This window comes from Salvia splendens, chromosome 18 (assembly GCF_004379255.2).
Source record: "Salvia splendens isolate huo1 chromosome 18, SspV2, whole genome shotgun sequence".
Lineage (NCBI taxonomy): Eukaryota > Viridiplantae > Streptophyta > Magnoliopsida > Lamiales > Lamiaceae > Salvia > Salvia splendens.
The window spans coordinates 4,037,921-4,059,268 of NC_056049.1; the positions used below are offsets into that span (position 1 = coordinate 4,037,921).

A 21,348-nucleotide genomic window follows, 5' to 3' on the forward strand; every position below is an offset into this window, starting at 1 on the left:
CATTCACAAATGGTTGCAGTCTAGAGACAATCAATTTGAATGGAAATAAATTGGAAGGAACACTACCCCAAACCCTAGGCAATTGCACCGGTCTGCGGGGCATCGACATTGGTGGTAATGAAATACGAGGTGCATTTCCCTTTTGGATGGAAACACTCCCTCAACTTCGCACCCTCATCTTGACGTCAAATAAGTTCAATGGTACGATGTTGGTGGCTTCAAACACTGAGCAATCATTTCCAACATTGCAAGTCTTGGATGTATCACAAAATGCGTTTGTTGGTTCTCTGCCCGATAGATATTTCAAGAATTTTCGAGGTATGATAGATGCTAAGGAAAATCGGACCGATGATGAAGAATATTGGTTTCTAAGATTTATGGAGTTGAAGCTCACGGTGAAAGGATTGGAGCAATTGTTGGAGCGACTGTTGACAACGTTTACAACTATCGATTTGTCCTCCAACAGATTCTCTAGGAGCATCCCACCTTCTCTATGGAATCTAAACTCTCTTAGATACTTGAATTTGTCTCACAATACTCTCACAGGACACATATCACCATCTATTGGAGGTATGAGTTTATTCGAGTCATTGGACTTGTCTTTAAACAAACTGAATGGAGAAATTCCGAGTCAATTGGCAAGATAGACATTTCGATGAATAATCTTAAGGACAAATACCACATTCTACTCAACTTTCCACATTGGTAATGAATCATATGTGGGAAATGTAGGATTGTGTGGATTTCCATTGACGAAAATATGTGAGGGGAGTAATGAAAAACCATTGTTTCCTCAAGAAGAAGATGGTGATGAGTATGGATTTATTGATGGATTTGGTTGGAGAAGTGTGGTGATAGGGTATGGATGTGGACTCGTAGTTGGAACTGGAATTGGTTACATATTCATAATATACGGAAGGCCAAAATGGTTATTGGAATTTTTTCTTGGCGTTGGATATAATACTATTGAGAAGAAGAGAATAAATGGAACAACAACAACACCAAGGAGAAGGTGATTCAAGATAAACATTGTGGTTTTCTTGAGCTTGATTTGGCATGTTAGGAGCAATTAATGTATGATGTTTTATAAATAACGCATTTTGAAAATTTGCGAAGTCTTATTTCTATATATGTTGGGCTAATTTTAAATACAGTCTTTATAGAGTGTATTTACACCAATAACGTGAATGTGGATCGTAAGTTTGCAATTGTTTTTATTCTCTAAATATTTCTATATATATATAAATAGGGGAGCGTTATTCTCCTATTCATCCCTTAGATCCTTTATTCTTCTTAATATGGGCCGTTAGATCTCATTCATCAACGGTCCAGATGATCTGCATTATTACACTATAATGGTGCATTATTAGTCGGTGTGCATTATTCAACTGAAAATCTGCATTATTACACTATAATGGTGCATTATTAGTCGATGTGCATTATTCAACTGAAAATCTGCATTATTAAATGACATGTGGCACCAATCTAACCGTTGGATGACAAAATCGTGGGACTGAGATTAAAAAGAACAAATAACAAAAGATACAAAAAGGAAATGAGTACATCTCTATATAAATATTTTCAACTATTTCAAAAATTTGAAATGTTTTAGGGTAAGTTGAAAAAATGAAGAATTCTCCCTAATTTCTTGAAGATTCCCACTCATCACAAACTTTGTATGTCCTACTTTTGAGTCTAGTATAAACTACACCACAAACTTTGTATGTCCTACTTTTGAGTCTAGTATAAACTACAGAAATTTGATACAAACTACATACTCATAATACTACTAGTATTATATTAAAGCAGGACTGAAATAAAAAATATTCATTTACAAATATTTATAAGTTTGTAATTCACCCAATGGTTAGGTAGCATACCAATCAACATACATAAAATTAGGGCTCTCAAACATTGCATGACTTCTTTTACATGTACTTATATTTTAGATCCCAAATAGCTCATGCTTACTTCATTCTTTCTTCTTAAAAACATAGATCCTATCACACACACACACACACACACGCACGCATACACACAGAGATGGAGATAGATATGAAGGAAGAGATAAACAATTTAATCATGGTATTGTTCACAATTGGTATTTCATCAAGCTACTGCTATGGCATAACTAAATTGGTGAGAAAAGGTATAATCAGATTCTTGTTGTTCTTACCTGTGCTATACCTTCTCTACATTCTTCCACTCTATTTAAAGGCTCTCATTTTCAATATTCCAATTGCATTTTTTGTAACATGGCTAACCCCATTCAAGCTTCTACAATTGGTCTTTGACACTGGCCCACTCTCCAATCCATCCCTCTCTCTCCTCCATTTTGTAACCATTTTTTGTTTTCCCATTAAGCCCCACCAAAAGCCCACCGGCCCAACCAAGCCCAATCAGCCCAATGACCTCACACACTATGCTATAAAGGTGCTTCTTTTCTTGCTCTTAACAAAAGTGGAGTATTCCAAGCACATGATTCCTCAGATGTTAAATTCATTCCTAATATGCATCTATTCTTACCTAGCATTAGAAATAACACTGGGGGCATTCGCGGTCATCGCTCGATCTTTAATAGGAATCGACACCGACCACCCGTTCGATCATCCTTACCTCTCGACATCACTGCAAGACTTTTGGGGCCGTAGGTGGAACCGTGTTGCCTCGAGTTGTTTAAAATCCACTATATTTTTTCCCTTCCTGAATGGCATGAGCCGGATATTAGGCCGAAAATGGGCTGCAATCTCAGCCTCGGTGGTCACATTTATAGCGTCGGACGTCATGCATGAGATCGTCTTTTACTATATGGACCGTGTGAGGTTTGGATGGGGCTTGCCAACCTTCTTCATTTTTCAAGGAATTTGTGTTGTTATAGAGAGCACAACAAAGAAGAAAATAAAAACTACATTGAGACTGCCTCAAAGAGTAATTGGGCCTTTGATATTTGTATGTGTTGTGACTACATTTATGTTGTTGGTCGTGCCAGAGTTGTTGGAGCACAGAGTTGATGATAGAGTTCTTGGAGAATATGTAGCTTTAGCTCAGTTTTTAAGGATTCGGGCCTAGATTGGGCTTGAAATGGGCCGATATTTGTGTACAATTTACATGCACACACCTGCGGTTATGTGGTCCAGATTCAAAATATTAAATAAATGAAACAATATCAATGTACTGTGTGTTGGATTCATACACCTATAGTTTAACTTAAGAAGTTTGAAGCTTTATATTCAATTCACAGATTTAAATACTTATCTAGATTAGATTCAACAAACATCAGGAAAACGCATCGGAACCAAGAATTAGAATTCATGTACAGAACCTGGAGAATTCGTGTTCAGAAACTGGAAACGAATCTCTAGTTAAGACGTTACGCCAAATTATCTCTTAGAACTACGTAGTTTGTTGCACCGTTGGTCTTTTGGATCTTTGATATCCTTTTCATTATACCTGAAAATGCATACAAGCTTGGACAGATTTAATATTTTCAAACAAATGCTGAAAAACATAGGGTGATCATAGCCAAAGCTGCATCACATTAGTACAGAAAATTAGGCAATAAGAGCCACGTTAAACATATGTAACTATATGGCTTGTCTTAAGTCAAACACCTCTTTGTTCAGACTCCCTATAACTTGCACGTCTGGTCAGGGATAGGGATTTAAATCTATCACTATATAAACGGACAGTTTTTTGGAAAAAATTTTAAATGCCAGTTTTGCCCTTTTGGCAGGAAACTGGGCATTACCACTACTGATTTTTGTGTTTTTTTTTTGCACCATTTTGTGTTAATATTCTATATCATGTTTTTTTGCACCATTTTCGGCCATTCTGGAAAAATGTGTAGAGGCAACAGGCCTATATATATTCTATATATTTATTCTAATCTGCCAAAGCATTCCATTATCCTTTAAGCCTCTTTGCAAGCCGTTCCTGAAAAATTAAATACACGTCATTAATTAAAATTCTGTTGTATTGAATATTGTTTACAAATTATAATTCACCTTCTAATTACCTACAACATGAAAAATCAAAGCACGCATTAATGACTTATAAAATTTTGTAACTAATAGGAGAAAGTTCAATAATTACTCATTAAATATGTTATTAAATGTGCTAGTCAGAGAGCCCCATTTAATGTGCCATTATTTTCTATTTATTCTATACATTGGATATAGCATTTGGTTGAAGTTTAGTATTACAACAATTTAGAGGCTTGCGGTTTAGGTTAATGTTGTGATTTTTCATTTAAGTCACTTAGTTGTTAGGTTTCTTACAGAATGATTATATATAGGTTTTGTCTATTTATTTTTCAGGTTTCTTCATGCTCTGTTTAAATTCTCATTTTCAATGTTGTTTATGTTTTTGTGCAGATATAACTTTAGATGTTAGTAATTCGTTTAAATAAAATGCAGTATATATGTGGTTTATTTATTTTTTGTTATCTGGAAAGTTTTTCTATACTCAAACTTAAAAGAATATTCTCTATATTAGTAGTACCTTTTTAACGCACAAAATTTGAAAAAGTTTTTGGTTTTGGTTTAGTGTAAACATAAAGATAAGTATTTTCACTCAAATAAAAAATGAGATTTATTTTGGAGTACTATTAGAGCTAATTCTCATTTTAGATTTTAGCTTGACCCACAACAGGCTACTAATTTCAAGTAATCATGGGCTATTTTTATAATTTTTGCACTCACATTCTATGTAGCAGGGGAGGAGTTAGAATTGAACAAGTTGAAATAGCCCTCTTCATACACACACACAAACAAAATTCGTGTATGAGTAAACTTGTATCACTATTTGATGTTGAAATCATTTTTTTCTACAAAGCTCAATAATACTAGATTTTACTGCAAAGCTCAATAATACTAGTACTACTATATACTACTACTACACACACGTAATATATAACGACAGAGGCCACTGTAACTACTGCAGATACCAAATGCTCAAGAAAACAAGATTTTATCAAATTTCACAGGTTCAAGTGTACAAAGGCCAATCATTCCACACTTCGGAAACAAGCCCGTTTTTGCAAACATAAGCTCGGATGTCTAAGTGCATGAACAATGTTTATCTTTCAACGACATGAGAGTCATATGATTCTCAACTCTCTATATATTCGACATAATTCATATCTTAAACACCACAAAAATGCTAAAGTAGAAGATCCAACACTCTGATCATACAAGAAACTCGATAAAAAGGGCGGAAAGAGAGAGAGAGGAAACATAAGTGAATTGTTGGAGGTCAAGCACAGGTTTATTGCATGACAATCAACAAATCAATGAGATATAATGCTAAAATGTATCATCCACTTTGTCATCTCAACAACCAATCTCACCTCCTCGTTCTATCATCTCATCACACAACATACCAACAAATCGGCGAAAAAATACTTTTAAAAACACTGAAACAAGGTACATTCTCAGGACACAGGAAATGTGGTTCTAACTTGGGACCTTTAGTTTATGTCTGCGGCCACTCTTTCTTGATCTCGAAACTATAATTAAGCTCCAGGTAGCATCTCTTGTCATCATCAAGGAACTGCAGTAGTAGTGAACACACACGGTTAAAAGATGGTGGTGGTGAAGTTGAAGCATACATAGTTGCTAAATCAACGAACAATTCGTCAAATACTATAACACAGTTAAGATAGTATATCTAATAAGATTAACATTGATGTCGAAATATCAAGAAATATTCAGTTATGGTTCATTATCTGGGGTCATAAAGAGGTGGTCCTTCTCTACCTGCTTCTGCAGATATTTAATGGAAAATCAAGTACATATAATTTGAAAATTTATTTATTAGTTCTCACTTCTCAAAATTCTGATATATAAGCATCAAATAGTTAACACAGCAAACAAGATAATACTCTATACGATAACGGCATACTCTTTTTGCATTTCAGCAAAACATGTATTCCACTAAAAAAATAATGGTTCAGTTACCTGAGTTTTTGCTGAATATGAACCTCTAGCAAAAATTCCAGAAGGCGTAGTCTCTTCTGGCATTATATGTGTATAAGGTTCCGGCTGAGGGCTGAAGGTTCCGATCATCTCTTTCGTGTTGTCCACTGAAAAACAAAGTTTGGAAAACAACCAACTTTAGCAATGTTGTTTGGCTAAATGGCAAAATGTTACAGAGACTGAGAGACAACAAGAACCAACCTTTAATGCCGGTTTTCCAGACATTGTTCTTGTACTTGAAGCCAGCTACAATATTGTTGCTAACCTGGAACGTGAATACCAGGTTGTACCGGCTTCCCTCTTTCAGTACAAACCACGGGCTTTTCGGGTTCCCATCCTCGGGGATCGGAAGAACAATATCATCCCTACCAGCAGTTTTAATCGTCAAGCTCACGATTATCACTTCTGGATCAAGTGTTTCTACAATGCAGAATCAGAGGGGAAGAGTAGGTTAATAATCTACAAAAATTATCCCTCCATAGATTACAACGACTACCAAACATCTTTGAGAAACCTAGGGCCATAAGTGGAACACTTGCAAGATATACAGAAACACATATTATATGCAAGACCTAATTCTACTGGCATTCAAAGGCTTCGAAAAGATCATTGGATATAATTCGTTGCGAGAGCCGAAAATTCAATCAGACTAAGCAATTATGATAGATCTCACACACAAGTGCCAAGTATGAGCCTCCAAATTCAGAGGAAAGAAGGGAGCAAAGCAGTGAGGAAGGCCAAGAAAGTGATCAAACTTGAAACTATTTTTAAGCATAAATGACTACATTTTGTTGCGGAATCCGATAATGCAACCAGACCAAGCATATGATAGATCTCACATACGAGTCCCCAAATTCAGAGTAAAAAAGAGAGCAAAACAGTGAATAAGACAAAGAAAGTGATCAAATTTGAAACTTTTTTAAGCATAAATCACTACATTTGGGACTGTGGCTATTGTGACCAGAGATTGAAGCAATGAGGCAAAAAATCTCAAACTTTTTTGTTTTGTTTAAACTCTTAAGCACCACACAAGCCTGTCTAGTTTCATCCCCTCTCTGCATCTTGACAACTAAACTAAGATCTACAAGTATTTTGAGTTCAATAACACCAATCATTATAATTTGAAAGTGCAATGAAAATTACTAAAATTCATCAAAGCCAGAAAACCATCACCTCCAACAGAGTTGATATCCACGCTTCCAAGAAGCTGTTCCTTCCATCTTCTCAAACTCTCATCATCCTAAATATTCAGAGCAAAACAGCACAAAATCGGAAGGTGAGTGCAAGATCCTTGACAACTAAACAAAAGGAGAGGATCTTTGGCCTAGTTAAGGTAGTAGAAGAGACAAACCTTGTCCTTTTCAGACAACTCCTTGAGAGTGCACTGAGGCCCCAACTGAATTTTGGCCTCAGCATCATCCTCGTCTTCATCCTCGGTTTCGGGTTCCGGGTTATGAACCGGGTTGCCCCCTTCACCATCACCCTTGTTGTTATCATCAAATCCCATGTCTTTTGAACTCGTAGCAACTCCAACAGCCAAAGACATCAATTTCACACAATTTTCAAGAATCCCAAAAGGCGAAACTGTGATTCTTCTTCTTCTACTACTTCAATGTGGAGAGAATAAACGACAACTGGGAAAAGAATGAGTTTTTATAGAGAATGAGGTTAAATATTATTAACTGAGATTGCCGCAATTAAATTATTGAAAGGGGCCGAATCCGATAAAGGGTAAAGAAGAAACAAAAGGAAAAAACACGCCCCACAATGGATAACGCCTGCGAAGAACTAACAAGAAAACGACATCAAGAACGGAACAAAGGAACAAAAATTGTGTATGATGACTTGATGAGAGAGAAAATGAAAGACAGATTCTAGGGATGCTTGAAATTGGATTGAGAAATAGTACTAGTTCAGTGGTGATCCGGGATTGCGAATTAATGAGCCTATGGCAACAAATATCCGTTTCAAAAAAAAGAATAGCATAATTAATTAACGAGGTGGGGGAGATCGTGAATGTCATTACGTTTGCACTAGTTTTGAAATTTCATGGAAACATTCAAAATGTATGATAAGAGACAGCCTAGGAATGATGTGCGAGTTCCATTGGCCTATGATTAAGTGAGGTGTACGTGCACCCAATTACACTCTGTAAAAACTCGTCGTCTTCTAGCACTAGTGTTTTTACTTTTTACTGTTTCAGCGACCGTGTTTATACGGTGAAACATTTTTGCTCAGTCAAAAAGTTTGATAAATAAAGTGATGTTTTGTAGTATGCCGAAAGTCTATGTCGGATTTCGTACACATTTAAAATCTTTTTCTTTTTGCCGTCAATCAATCCGCAATATGATTATCTATGTAAAGATTTAATGAAATCCGATATTATATGAAACGTATAATATTGACGAAATTATTCAGTTTTTTATGGATAGATTGCATATGAAATAGACACATACCAGTGATACAAAAATTATTCAATTTTTTTATGGATAGATTGCATATGAAATAGACACATACCAGTGATACAAAGATCATTTATTTATCATTCATGGTATGATGAGTACTACCAAATATGATGGTGTTTTTTTAGTACTTGGTATAGTATTTGGTAAAGTCGTGTTTAGGAATAAAATAGTCTAATTAAGAATTAATATAGGTAATAGCAATTATTGCATTGAATAAAGAGGCCATATAATTCCAACCCATGATTTTATGTAGGAGTAATGGGGCACGATTTCTCCATTTTGTGGCCAGCATATTCTCACATGGAGGTCTTATGTCGCAACAAAATTACAGACCTATGACAAATGCAAAATTTCAATATGAACTTAAGTATCGTCACATAAATTAGAAATCAAAACTACGACCTTGCACAATCCAGACTGCTTCACCCCGTTGCCCGTGTTTGTTCGTCTTCTTCATAATCACATTCTATAGCACGATTGATGTGGCCGTGCAGGCTTGTGTTCTGAAGAAAGATCTTCACCGGCTGCTCCTGTAATCGTAGACTGGGTTAGGATACATCATACACCCATGAGCAATACGAGTGACAAACAATAAATTATGCAAAACAAACTTGCCATAAGGAGTAGAGTCTGTGCCTAGCCCTAAATGGTATTTTTGTGCAATATGCCAATATCTAATCAAGAAATCGTCTGATTTAGATCCACTTCTAGGAGTCATTAATAAGAGAAGATTGCAAAAATATTAGTAGTATATGCTGAGAAAGGTAGCAATTGCTAAAATCTAGAATCAAATTGATTCACTGATGTGATTGCAAGATCATAAAACATACTATCCTTTTTCAATAACTCTGATATTCTTGATTAGAAAAGATATCATTGGCGATTCCCTCTTAACTTAAAAGTGATTATCTTGGCGTTCATAAATCATAATCACCTTACATCATGATTAATAAAATTCAACAATAAATCATAATTCATGAATCATGCTCTATGCATGATACAGTATATTCCAGAAAACATACTCAGAAATAATACCCTTTTGACCATACTACAAGATAAATATATTTGGCTGTGTACAAATTCCAGTAAACATTTAAATAACTGTGAAGGGCCAAAAGCATAACAGGATTATCCATACGGACCATACCAAAGCATTGAAAATGACCAAACAAACTTGGTGTGATATAAAATGATGAGACCAAATCAAAGAATCCAAATGTTTCCAGAATGCCAGGCCTCTATCACAATTCACATGCTATGTTAAAGTGATACTCTTGCTAAGGGTAAGAAAATAGCTCCTTTATCTAGTTCTATTGTTGCTATTATATTTTGTTACAAATTTTGATACACCTATAATAACCTCACTTATCTTAATTTATAAGGTTACTTTAGTAAATTAATGTTTATATAGAACATTTAGGCATTATTTATTTGATGCTACAAGATATATAAGAATCCTTACGAACTAAGGTTTATCAAAATTGTGGTTTTGTTATATATGTATAAAAATTCATTTTATTCAAATCAATAACTTTTATGTTGTTGCACATACCATCTTGCTATTGTTATGAAAATGATATCATTTGTACTGTGATGAATATTTTACCTGGAATAAAATCAATTGCTTCCCCATTTTCCCACTACTCGCTCTTTTGCAGAAACATGTACAACCACTTCCTCTTGTGGAGTGCCAAAGTTTTGCCCATTTTGATTTGTAATCTTTGATGTCAAGAAGGCAAATACAGACCGTGTCCCTCGCAAAGCAAACAACAGAGGATTGAAAATGACAGCAAGCAGCACATCTCCCTTTGCCACGATCAGATACTGTATCAGCACAAATATAAAGTTTCAGGAGAAAGAGAAGAAAAAAGGCAGACGCAGCCCAAAAAGAAAAGGATTTGGAATGATATTGAGAAGGATGTTACAATGACAAGAATGCCCAAAATTGTAAGGCTTGCTTGCTGTGCTTCCTGCCAGAAATGGCCATCATCGGATCCACCAAACCACCTACGCCATCCAAACCAACCACCTCCCCCAGAATTTCCTCCTCCACCTGCTTCCTCTCTCCTTTTAATTTCTTTATCCCATTGCTCCAACTCCGCTTTCTTGCCACCAAGGGCACTTTCTAAGGCTTTTCGAGCCTGGTCCTGTAGTTAACATATATGTGATAGATGAATAGCATGCCATCAAGAGTGTATCAGAAATTTATGCACATCTCTGGAATATAGAAGTATCATTCGAATTCCCCTATTCATACTTCCCAGCCAAATTCAAAATCTAAACCTATCTTTATTATGTCATCCATAATGGCCAACACACATGTTATATATATCATTCATTCTTCAGTAGGAAGTAAGTCTATTCAATTATTCTTTTCAAATGGATGCATTCACAGGAAATTAAACTGAAGCAACGAAACAAAACACTCAGTTCTAAGGATTTCTTAATAAACATATCCTCAAAATTCTTCAATTAAGATGAAATCTTGGGTTTTTAAAAGATCCAAAGTTTAAGTGTGCATTATCAGGTACTAAGGGACCATTTGGTTCAACCTGGTGGCCAGGAGACTAGTTGTGGTGGCGGTGACTGCAGCTTAGGAGGGTGGTGTGGTGGTTGTGAGTGGACTATTTTTACATATATTTTAGCTATTGTAAATTTCTCGCAAATTAGTCTATTTTTACTTAAATTCACTGGAGAATGAGCCTGGACTAAGCACATAGTATTTATGGTTTTAGCATGAATACAGATGCTGCACTAAAATATCTACTGGTTGGAAGTTCCCTTATGCTATTACATTTTCTTGAAAAAGGAATAACTTATCAGACTTACCTCTTTCTGGCACACAATTTAAAACAAACTCACTTCGTTAGATGGATAAGCCATCTACCTACTCACAGAATATCGCCATTCCAATCACAATCAAAGAAAGCTCTCTCACTTTCCTCTTTTCCCCATTGTTTTGTCTTTATTTTTCATCAATTCCAATTCCAGAATGGTCTCACTGAGCTTCTTAAGTGTTTGCATGTGCCTCCACCTCATACCATATGTAAAAGAAAAATCTACTGGAGGTGTATGGGTGCTAGGAGCCAGTTAAGGTTGTAGAAGAGGTGGGTTTTTAAGTCTTCATTGGCTTATTTTGCACCTCTTTCCTCTCCCATGCTCCTAGTTCTCTCCCTCAGCTATATTCGAGATACGGTTTTTTTAGCAAAGCAATGCTGGTGCACCTCATTCCCCTGTTTCTATCGGATTCCTGCTTACACCCTCCCTCGCTTATGTTCAAATATCTGCTACTTTGGACCCGGATTTACCAATTTAGGCATATACATAAAGTGAAATTGAAGATAAAGCTGTTGGCTTCAAAACTGAAGACACTTGTGTTAATATCTAAGGACACATTCATGGCCAAAAAGGAGAGCAGTGTTTCCATGATTTACCTCGGATTATCGACACAACATAGCTTTTACTCTATCAAATGATGCTAGCTTTGGCTTAAAATTCAGCATGAAGTTAAGTTGCAAATAAGTCTCCCCTTATATACGAAACTTTAATCATTAAAATTTAAACACACCTACTTAGCAACCAAACTAATGAACCAAAACCGACTATCACCCATGCAGAATGCTGTTGCATTAGCCGCCTAAAATCATACCTCGGGGCAATATCTTTTTCAGATTCAATTGCAAATAACAAGTCAAAGCTCTGTGTTACGGGTTATCCAATAAGTTCACCCCAATTAAGGGGAAAAACGCATATCGATTCTATATATGTACCAAACTAAATACTCCAATTCCACGTTTGCGAATTAATAGCTAGTTAGTTCGAAAAAATATCGAAAGTGGAGACGAACCTGTTTACGATTATCGGAGAAGAGGCATGAAAACCTGCCGTTGCAATTCAGCGAATGCGAGAGAGAGCTCCAGCTGTGGGTTGAACTGGTCGAGGTGGCGGTTTTGAGCAGAGCTGGAATTCGATTTCTACAAGCTGGGAGTAGTGGAGGAAGACTAAGTATTTGCGCCATTGTTCACAACTCTCCACTTCTTCCTTCTCCCTTCTTCTATGCCTACATCTCCTTCTCGGGCCATATAATTAATAATGGTCCGGGTTGGGCTTTCAGGCCCAAAAGAAAGGCATCCACATTCCTATGTTACCATTGGATTTTGGTGACACATCCAAATTCCTATGATGAACTCATTTGGGCTATAATATTCATACCAAATATTTTCACAGTTTATGAGTATAAAGAATTTGTTGTTCATATACTATATCATATAGACAAATTTATTCCTGTTTTATTTTCATGCATTCCATCATTTATATTTATACATCATCAACTCTTTGCTATATGAGATAAAAAAAAATTGCATCATTATTTCATAATTAAAATAAAAAGTTACATAACTCTAATTACCTAAAAATATTACTCCTTCCGTCCCAACTAAGTTTATACAAAACTTTTGGACATCGAGATTAAAAAATTATGTTGAAAAGTAGGAGAGATGAATAAAGTAGGAAAGATAAAAAGAGAGTAAAGTAGGTAATGTAATAAAGTAAGAGTGATTGGATGTTTTGTTTTTTATCAAAAAATGAAATGACTCAACTTAGTTGGGACATCCCAAAAAAAAATACGACTCAACTTAGTTGGGTTAGGACGGAGGGAGTACATAATTAGTATTAAATTATATAATATTAAATTACATAATTGAAATGTAATAAGAAAATATAGGAGTATCATTTAAAAAAAGTCACACCATCAATTTTTTTGTTGCCATTTAAGTCGATAATTGGGATGTCGTAAGGCAGAATTTGTTAATAGAATGCATCCCAATAAAACAAATTGGAACATGTTGTGTATTAATTATATTAACTGGACTTATTATGTATCAATATAAAACAATATGGAATTTTTTATATCAATACGAATAATGATGATATTGTTTACTATACATAGATAATGAATTAAAAGCATATAAACACATGACAAAATATATCAAAAACATTTTACCTTTGTTTCGGTTGTTGAACAAACATGTCCGTCCATCTAAAATAATGACAATGGGCAAGATCGTAATTTCGGGCAAACTTACTGAACAAAAATCCAAAACTGATTTAACTTTTATTTCACTCCACCTTCTTTTTCTTTATCTTTTGAATAATAGTAGTATTTCCTTTTCTCTTTTCTGCAAAAAAAAACACTCCCATTGCCACTGCATCCGTGCTGAGAGAGCGAGGGAGAAGAGAGGGAAAAGCCGTTCAGAACAGAGAGAGAGAGAGAGTGTGTCTGTATGAGCTGAGAAGCAGAAGCATATAACGATAGCAATGGTGTCGGACGAGGAGATAGCGCAAACCGTGGAGACAGTTCTCCGTCACTCAGACCCCAACGCCGTCACATCTCTCAACGGCGTCGTGCAGTGCCTGGAGGCCAAGCTAGGGCTGAGCCTCGCGCACAAATCCGACTTCATCAGAGACCAGATCACCTTCCTCCTCCGCTCCCACCCCGTTTCCAGAGAACACCTGCCCCCTCAACCCCATCCATTTCCACAACCCCCTCATTTCTCTCTCCACCACCAAACTCACCCTGCCTACCCGCAGCCGCCGCCGAAAGAAGAGAATGCGGCAGCAAATGCCTCTGAAACGCACAAAGGAAGGTGCGCGTTTCATTTCTTATTTCTATTTTTTTTTGTCTTTTGTGAAATAATTAGCTTTTCGATTGACTAAGTTGTTTTTTTCGTTAGGCAGGAATCATGAGTTGCTTTGTTTTGGTGTGCATTGTTAACTCTGCTTGGCTTTGTATTTAGTTGAAATTCATAAATTAGTAGTAGTAGTAGTAGTAGTATCTATTTTTGTTTGGTGTATCTGCTCGTTGACCTACAATTTCACGTTACTATCAGAGTTATTCTTGATAATTATTGAAAGTTGATAATTTGTTACTAAGAAATTTACTTGTTTGTGTTCGAGGTTTTAAAAAAAAGGAGTTTTTTAGCTCTTACTACAATTTTCAGCCTTGGCCTTATAATGCTTTCTTGATTCCTCCTGATAAGTTTTACTTGAATGTTATAGATGTAAATGTTTTTCATCTATCCGTATATGTCAATAAGCATTTAGGCTTAGGGAGTTTGAGATGTCAAGGGATTTTGAACCTGTGACTTCATAAATGATGAGCCACCCGCAACTTGCAATAATCTACTGTGTAGTGCTGTTAACGTGTTGTTCTGTTGAACAGTGCTTAGTTTTTTCGTATATGAAGCACGAAAATGAGTGCTAATATTTCCAACATGCAAAGATGATTTTCAGCCGTCAATTGTTTCCCTGCTTTGGAAGGAATCTTACTAGGCTCTTCCATTTCTAGAAACTTAATGTTGACATGCTTGTATAAGACTCAGTGATCATCTTTTGAATGAAATGTGAGTAATATACTTTGTTTGCAGAGCTCCAGCAGGAACCAAAAGAAGGGGTGGTCCGGGAGGTCTAAACAAACTATGTGGTGTTTCACCTAAACTACAGGCGATTGTTGGGCAGCCGGAATTGCCAAGGACGGAGGTTCTGATCCCATGAGCTGCTAGCTTAACTTGTTCTAATATATGCATTAAGGCATTACAAAGTGCTTTGTACTGATACAGATAGTGAAGCAGCTGTGGGTGTATATTAGGAAGCACAACCTTCAGGATCCAGAGAACAAGAGAAAGATTATCTGTGATGATGCTCTGCGATTGGTTTTTGAGACAGACTGCACTGACATGTTCAAGATGAATAAGCTGTTGGCAAAGCACATTTTGCGACTTGATCCAACGAGTATGGGAAAGGAACTTTGGGCCACCTCACTTATACATTAGTTTAACAAATATCTATTTTTCACAGTATTTCTGAACTGCTTGCAGAAGAACCAGTTCAAGCCAAGAAATCAAAAGTTGAAGATGATTCTACTAAGCAAAGTTCCGATCCCAGTCTTCTTCCTGTGGCGATATCAGATGAACTAGCTAAATTTTTTGGAACTGGGGAAAAAGAGATGCTTCGGTCGGAAGCCTTGGGTCTTGTCTGGGAGTACATACAAGCTAACCAACTAGAGGTACTGTTACTGTATCTGTATGACATGCATGCGGGTTTATCCAGTGTGATATGCCTGGTTTATCTTACTATTGTATTCTCTCTCCACCCAATTTATTGCCTAAATTTTATATGCTGATCCTTGTTATGCATACTTATCCATGTTGTGTTGTTTCTGGTATGGAAGCAACATTGATTTGTGGCCCACTGCTTAAATTATTTCACATTGTGTTTGTTACTAACATATTACCATTACAAGTTTTTCTTGACCCCAACTCTCTTTCATAGGATCCACTGAGTTCTATGGTTATTCACTGCGATGGGAAGCTTCAAGAGCTTTTAGGGTGTGAAAGCATTTCTGCTTTGGGAATTCAGGAGATGCTTTTACGCCATCATTTGCCGAAGCAGTGTTAATGTGTTCTTTTATGTGAATGGTAAGCAGTAAGTTGCCTTGAATGTGCATATCACATATAAACTTGGCACCTACATATTTTATTGGTCTACCTGCTTATTTGTTACTCTTTTAACAGACCTTGCTACCATAAGACTGCATTTTCCTCTTGTCTCTTCTCCCTAGTTCCTTTTCTAGTTAGCATGTTGTCATATGGTTTATGGTTGAAAGCTACCATACAGTGATTAATCTAACTGCTTGAGATGATCTTGTTGCATTCAGCTCTAACCTTCTTCCACACGGCAATTCTTTAACGTGCGCGGACGCCCACTCAAGATGAGATCACAATCGTCTCTCTCCTACCCCTAATCAGAGAGATGGATAACATTGGAAAGAGGGAAATCTTGGATCCCTGTACAGTAATTAGCCTATTCCACCTTCTCCTGAAACCAGCAAACCGGTAGTGTCAACTTCACCATTGTCTTTTACACACCTATATCTCTTTCGAGAATCTAGAGCTCACAATCCACGTACTTCCTCCTTGTTTGAGCTAATCAACCTATCATTCCTACACATGCACTGAATCTTGAATGTGCATGTTCTATGGATGAAATACGGAGACAATAGTGTTCATTAGTTCTTGACTTCTATAGTAGTGTAGGTTGAACTTCATTGACATGGTATGATGTGGTTTCTGGATGCGACTTCAACCAAAAATATATTTTTCCTCATATGATAGCAATTGATGGCATATGATGTGTTCTCGATTTGATTCTGATGAGGTGATGAGGTTGTTCTGCTACTTGTGTTGTGGTGAAGCAATACTATGATGATAATGTTATGGGATATGATGTTCACTAGAGTTGTGTATACCAGTGAGTAGGATTTTAAGGTAAAGAACAATAACAAAACTATAGGGCTAATTATGTGTGTAGCTTGCACAGAAAATCATCATATAATGCAGCTGCGAACTTTTACTCTACTTAATGGAATTCACTAGCAAAATAACACCATCGAGTTGCGATAGCACCACAATTGATCATCCATTTCTTCAACTGTTGCAGGTATCTCTACACTGTAGCTTGCTAGTTGTTTATGATGACATGACTGATGCTGATGGAGATGTAATTTTAGTTTCTTTTGACTCGTCTAATGTTTAGATGCTATGGCGACGTCACTCACAGGTAGTGACTAAGATCCGAGTGCATCCTAGTTACACCAGATGTGGGCTATACTTGTTTTGTAATTATGCTGCCGTAGCTTGTTTAGGGTGTTCTTTCTTTTCTCTCTGGCTTCACCTCTACTGCCGTTGTAACGGATAGGATGCAATAGTTAGTACATGACTTGACTGTGAACACCTTTTGATTGGTGTACAGATGCCTCTTGTATGGCAAAGATATGTATCCTGCAAGTTCTAATGCCCTCTTTTCTTGTAATGATATCCGAGATGCTATACAAAACATCAAACAGAAACATGGTCTACGGATATGAATCTTGGCATCAAAATCAAAAGATAAAACCTATCCTTAATTGAATCTTGATTTGGTCATGTAAAATTTTATATACTCTGTTGTTTATCTGCTGCTGCATGATATACCAGTCTCTCTCTGAAAAGCTAGGCAATGACTTTTTTGCATTCGCACTCTTATTAAATTCAACTAAGAATTATTTATTTCTAATTAAACTTTATTAATTTTCAATCAGAATTTAATTAGGAAGGATGATCCATGTATTTTAGTTTAATTTTTAGTTTAGTTTTCTTAAAAAAAAAATTTCTCTTTCTAAAGCACAATATCATGAATACATGCGTTTCTGAGTTAGAGAAGGGAACTAGGATTGTACCCAATTCTTCATCCTCCTTATAAAGATAAATAAGGTGACATGCGAGTGCTACTATAAAATAAAACATAATTTGCTTAATTATGTCATTTTAGTGGAAAAATATTACACAAGTAAAATTTAGCATAATTTATAGGCTAATTAAATAACTAAAAGCCCAACAAGAGTGAAGAAGGCCCAATAGTGAAGATGGAAAATTAGACTGACGGCCCAAATAGAATATCATCTGCTTGACGTAGAAAACCAAAGTGTGGAGCTGAGTTAGCCGGATCCGAAACCTTCAGAGGAAAACAATGGCGGAGGGTGTTGATACCTTTATCGGTGGTGATGGTGCTCATCGGAGTCCTCCGTTACTTCGTATCTAAGCTCATGCGCTCCGATCAAGTTCCCGATCTCAAAATCGTCAAAGAAGGGTATCTCTTAACTTTTTTCTATAATTGATAGCTGAGGTTAAAAGCGTGTGGTTAAATATTGAAAGTTTGCGGATTGGTTTTCCGTTGACAGGCAACTGATAACTAGGGCGAGGAATCTTAGGGCGGCCGCTAATTTCATTCCTGCTAAGTCGTTCCGTGCTCGAAAGCACTACTACAACAATGAAGTGAGAGAATTAGTTTTTTATTTCGTTGTATATATGTTTGTGATTTGGTAATTGATGAGCACGTCTTTGGAGCGAATATGTATGATGTAAAGCATAGGTATAGCCGTATAGAATCTTATCACCAGAACCATCGTAATTCTAGTCCAGATCTCAGAAAATTTTCTGTGAAGATGAATAAGAAAAAAATTGAGTAGTTTGATGAGTAAACAAGTATGAAGAGACCTTGAGCTAAATCAGTCAGCCTTGTAGCTCTTCCCTTTCTAAGGGCGGGAGACCTCAAATCTACTACTATTGCATTCTTAGATGGTCTCACAGACATTTTGTGACAACTGGTTTTATGTATATAACGACCACTATGATCTCCCCTTTAAAAGGCTTAAACGGACACAACCAAATTCCTCTTTTTCCGTTCTCGTACCTGCCAAGCACATTTCAGCATGAGAAAGCAAGAGATTAGATTTATCTTTATGATAAAGCTCATTGTAAGAGCACATGATTGATTTTCATCTGATGTGTCTAAGTTGTGACTTGTGAATGTGTGTGGAACCTTGAATTTTAGCAGAAAACTTATTACTTTGATTATATATCTTCTCTATAGCCTCTTATGTTTATGCACTTGTTGTCTGATGTCAACAAGGATTGACATGCGGTTTAATTTTCTTAAGATTAAACACTGGGCTTCAAATTGCAGGAGAATGGATTATTACACGTACCCAAGGGTCAAGCTCAGAACCCACAGGCACAGATGTTTTCGGATCCTAACATGGCTATGGATATGATGAAAAAAAATCTCTCAATGATTATTCCACAGGTGAAGTTGCTGCCTGCTCCATCGTTTTGATACTTGTAGTTTGTAACAAGATCTATCTTTTCTAACTTGCTCGCCTTTTTGTTGAACAGACACTTACTTTTGCCTGGGTTAACTTTTTTTTCTCTGGATTTGTAGCAGGTATGATTAGGTTGCCTTTTCTTTTCATTCTTTCCTCACATATTTGTGAACGTACTGTGTAACCTGAGATGCTCAATTTCCATATAGTTAATTTATGGCCACTTCACATTGATTTTTATGTCCAATTATTGGAACATTTGTTACTAAAATCAAATAGGAGTATTAATTATTGTGTATCATTGGTGAAATTTCAGCATTTAATTATATCCTAGCAAGTCTGATATGAAGGTTACATCTTGTTTTTGCAGCAAAGATTCCATTTCCTCTTACCCAGAGATTCAGGGCAATGCTGCAAAATGGCATAGACTTGAGCACTGTTGATGTTAGTTATGTCAGCAGTCGCTCTTGGTATTCCCGCTACCCATGAACAAAAATTTCAAATCACTACAACAGTTTCTTTTGACTGGCTTTGAGATTATAGCTGATGTAAAAAGTGATCAAATTTTTTTCTTGGCAGGTATTTTCTCAATCTTTTTGGGTTAAGGGGTCTCTTCAGTCTTATTCTTGGAGAAGACAATGGTCAGTATTCTTGACCTTTTGCCAATGCTGTTCTTTGTTGGTAGTTTAAAACCACACAGCAAAAATTGTAGAACCAACCAGATACGTATCTATTACTATAATGAAGAAAGTACTTTTACTTGGTAACTAACACGAGTCCTTGATCTTCAACAGCAACTGATGATACACAGCGCATGATGCAAATGGGTGGATTTGGATTCGACCCAACCAGGGTAAGGCTATATGTTTTTTTCCTTCCCCTGTATATGCTTTTATAATGAGAGCAGAGTATTCTTTCTGAACATGTTCCTTGTTCTACTTCTACATAATTCGTGCAGATTCGATGAGTAGCTAACTGTCTTCTGAATTTGATTGTTGCTTGATTATAGTCTTGAATATGTAAGTATAAGGTTTTTTGTCAGCACTCGACCAACTTTTTCTATTGACCTGGATATAAGTTACTATCAAAATCTTTACCACTTTTTTAGTTGGCAGTTTGTGCTGGACTCTATGGAGGGCATTAGCCTGTATAACCTATTTGAACATATATTGTTCTTTAAGCAGAAAATATGTTGTTTGGTGACCCACAATCTCAATTGATTTGGTTCCCACTTCTGCACTTTGCTATTTCCTTATTGGGTCCGTTAACCTCACCATTCCACAGCCATTTGTTTGTAAGGATCTTGCCTTTTTGAAATGCTAAGTACTTTTGTAATTTATGACTTTCCTCAGTTTTCCAATGACATGAAACTCCAAAAGCTGTCCTACATCAGCATCCTTTTCCTGGAAATGTGGTCATTAATCATTATTTAGTGGGTGCCTAACTTTAACAGCACACTGACCAAACATTTATCTGTCAAACTGCCAAAAGAACCATTTTGAGATTAGGTTCAAGACCTTTAAAGAACTTGCATATTTTTATCTCACAGCCTTGGCGCATATGCTAGGATTTGAGTGTCTTTTAAATCTGGATACCTTAGTGATTGATGATTTATAACAAGTGTAAGTCTATCAAAGAATCTGCACAGGCACAGTTTACACTTATTAAATGAGCAGCTAAGTTGGTTAAGCAGTTTGGCACCTTTTAATGACTTGGTAATCATAATTTCTGTTAAAATGTTTGGATATTAAAAATATGCCAACACGCTACTGTTTCTGAAATGAAATTTGTTATCATGAATGTTTTTGATGGGTTTCTATTCTTCTTGTTGGATCAGAGTTTGGGTGCAGAGAAAGATAATCTGGACATCGTCCAACATGACTGGGCCTTACCAAAATTCGAGCAGCGAGCAGAATCAGTACTGAAGAAACTTGTCCAGAAATGACCAAGTACATCCGGTCCGTAGTCATACACTCATGCTCATACATCATTGCTGCTGCTATCCCCCATGTTCTTCGTGGTGCGTCTAGTTGCCATGATCCCAGTAGTTCTAAACGAAAGAATATCGAGTGCTGGGGTCCAAACCAGCCAAAACCGCCTCATTACATTGTTTGTCTCTCTACTGTAGTAAAAGGAACCATCGTTGATGTTGGCTGTAGGTTTTAACCATTGGTAATACTTTGCCCCCAGTTAATTTTTTAAGCAACCGACA

General features: G+C 36.4%; 5 protein-coding genes across 6 annotated transcripts; 3 read left to right on the forward strand and 2 right to left on the reverse strand.

Annotated features, from left to right (window-relative positions):
- The first annotated feature begins 1,800 nt into the window (after positions 1–1,800).
- LOC121776406 (long-chain-alcohol O-fatty-acyltransferase-like) lies at positions 1,801–3,174 on the forward strand. Its single transcript, XM_042173582.1, has one exon. The coding sequence runs from the start codon at positions 2,044–2,046 to the stop codon at positions 3,067–3,069; it is 1,026 nt and encodes a 341-aa protein (XP_042029516.1). The 5' UTR covers positions 1,801–2,043; the 3' UTR covers positions 3,070–3,174.
- A 2,061-nt stretch (positions 3,175–5,235) lies between these two features.
- LOC121777650 (rho GDP-dissociation inhibitor 1-like) lies at positions 5,236–7,930 on the reverse strand. Its single transcript, XM_042174969.1, has 5 exons — positions 7,327–7,930; positions 7,149–7,215; positions 6,177–6,395; positions 5,958–6,082; positions 5,236–5,550 (listed from the first exon to the last, which is right to left on the reverse strand). The coding sequence occupies exons 1-5, from the start codon at positions 7,519–7,521 to the stop codon at positions 5,473–5,475; spliced, it is 684 nt and encodes a 227-aa protein (XP_042030903.1). The 5' UTR covers positions 7,522–7,930; the 3' UTR covers positions 5,236–5,472.
- A 737-nt stretch (positions 7,931–8,667) lies between these two features.
- On the reverse strand, positions 8,668–12,483 carry LOC121775895. Its single transcript, XM_042172978.1, has 4 exons — positions 12,288–12,483; positions 10,366–10,587; positions 10,047–10,264; positions 8,668–8,970 (listed from the first exon to the last, which is right to left on the reverse strand). The coding sequence occupies exons 1-3, from the start codon at positions 12,456–12,458 to the stop codon at positions 10,058–10,060; spliced, it is 600 nt and encodes a 199-aa protein (XP_042028912.1). The 5' UTR covers positions 12,459–12,483; the 3' UTR covers positions 8,668–8,970; positions 10,047–10,057.
- Positions 12,484–13,590: 1,107 nt separating this feature from the next.
- On the forward strand, positions 13,591–17,311 carry LOC121777617. Of its 2 annotated transcripts, none has more exons than XM_042174926.1 (6): positions 13,591–14,085; positions 14,866–14,977; positions 15,058–15,229; positions 15,316–15,503; positions 15,770–15,915; positions 16,155–17,311. In XM_042174926.1, the coding sequence occupies exons 1-5, from the start codon at positions 13,757–13,759 to the stop codon at positions 15,893–15,895; spliced, it is 927 nt and encodes a 308-aa protein (XP_042030860.1). In that variant the 5' UTR covers positions 13,591–13,756; the 3' UTR covers positions 15,896–15,915; positions 16,155–17,311. The 2 variants fall into 2 exon arrangements, with proteins under 2 accessions (XP_042030860.1, XP_042030861.1); XM_042174927.1 differs by having other exon boundaries at positions 16,937–17,311.
- On the forward strand, positions 16,250–21,348 carry LOC121777921 (ER membrane protein complex subunit 3-like). The gene is made up of 10 exons (XM_042175253.1): positions 16,250–16,291; positions 16,937–16,996; positions 17,961–18,124; positions 18,216–18,309; positions 19,001–19,120; positions 19,210–19,258; positions 19,507–19,606; positions 19,716–19,777; positions 19,931–19,989; positions 20,974–21,348. The coding sequence occupies exons 1-10, from the start codon at positions 16,250–16,252 to the stop codon at positions 21,079–21,081; spliced, it is 858 nt and encodes a 285-aa protein (XP_042031187.1). The 3' UTR covers positions 21,082–21,348.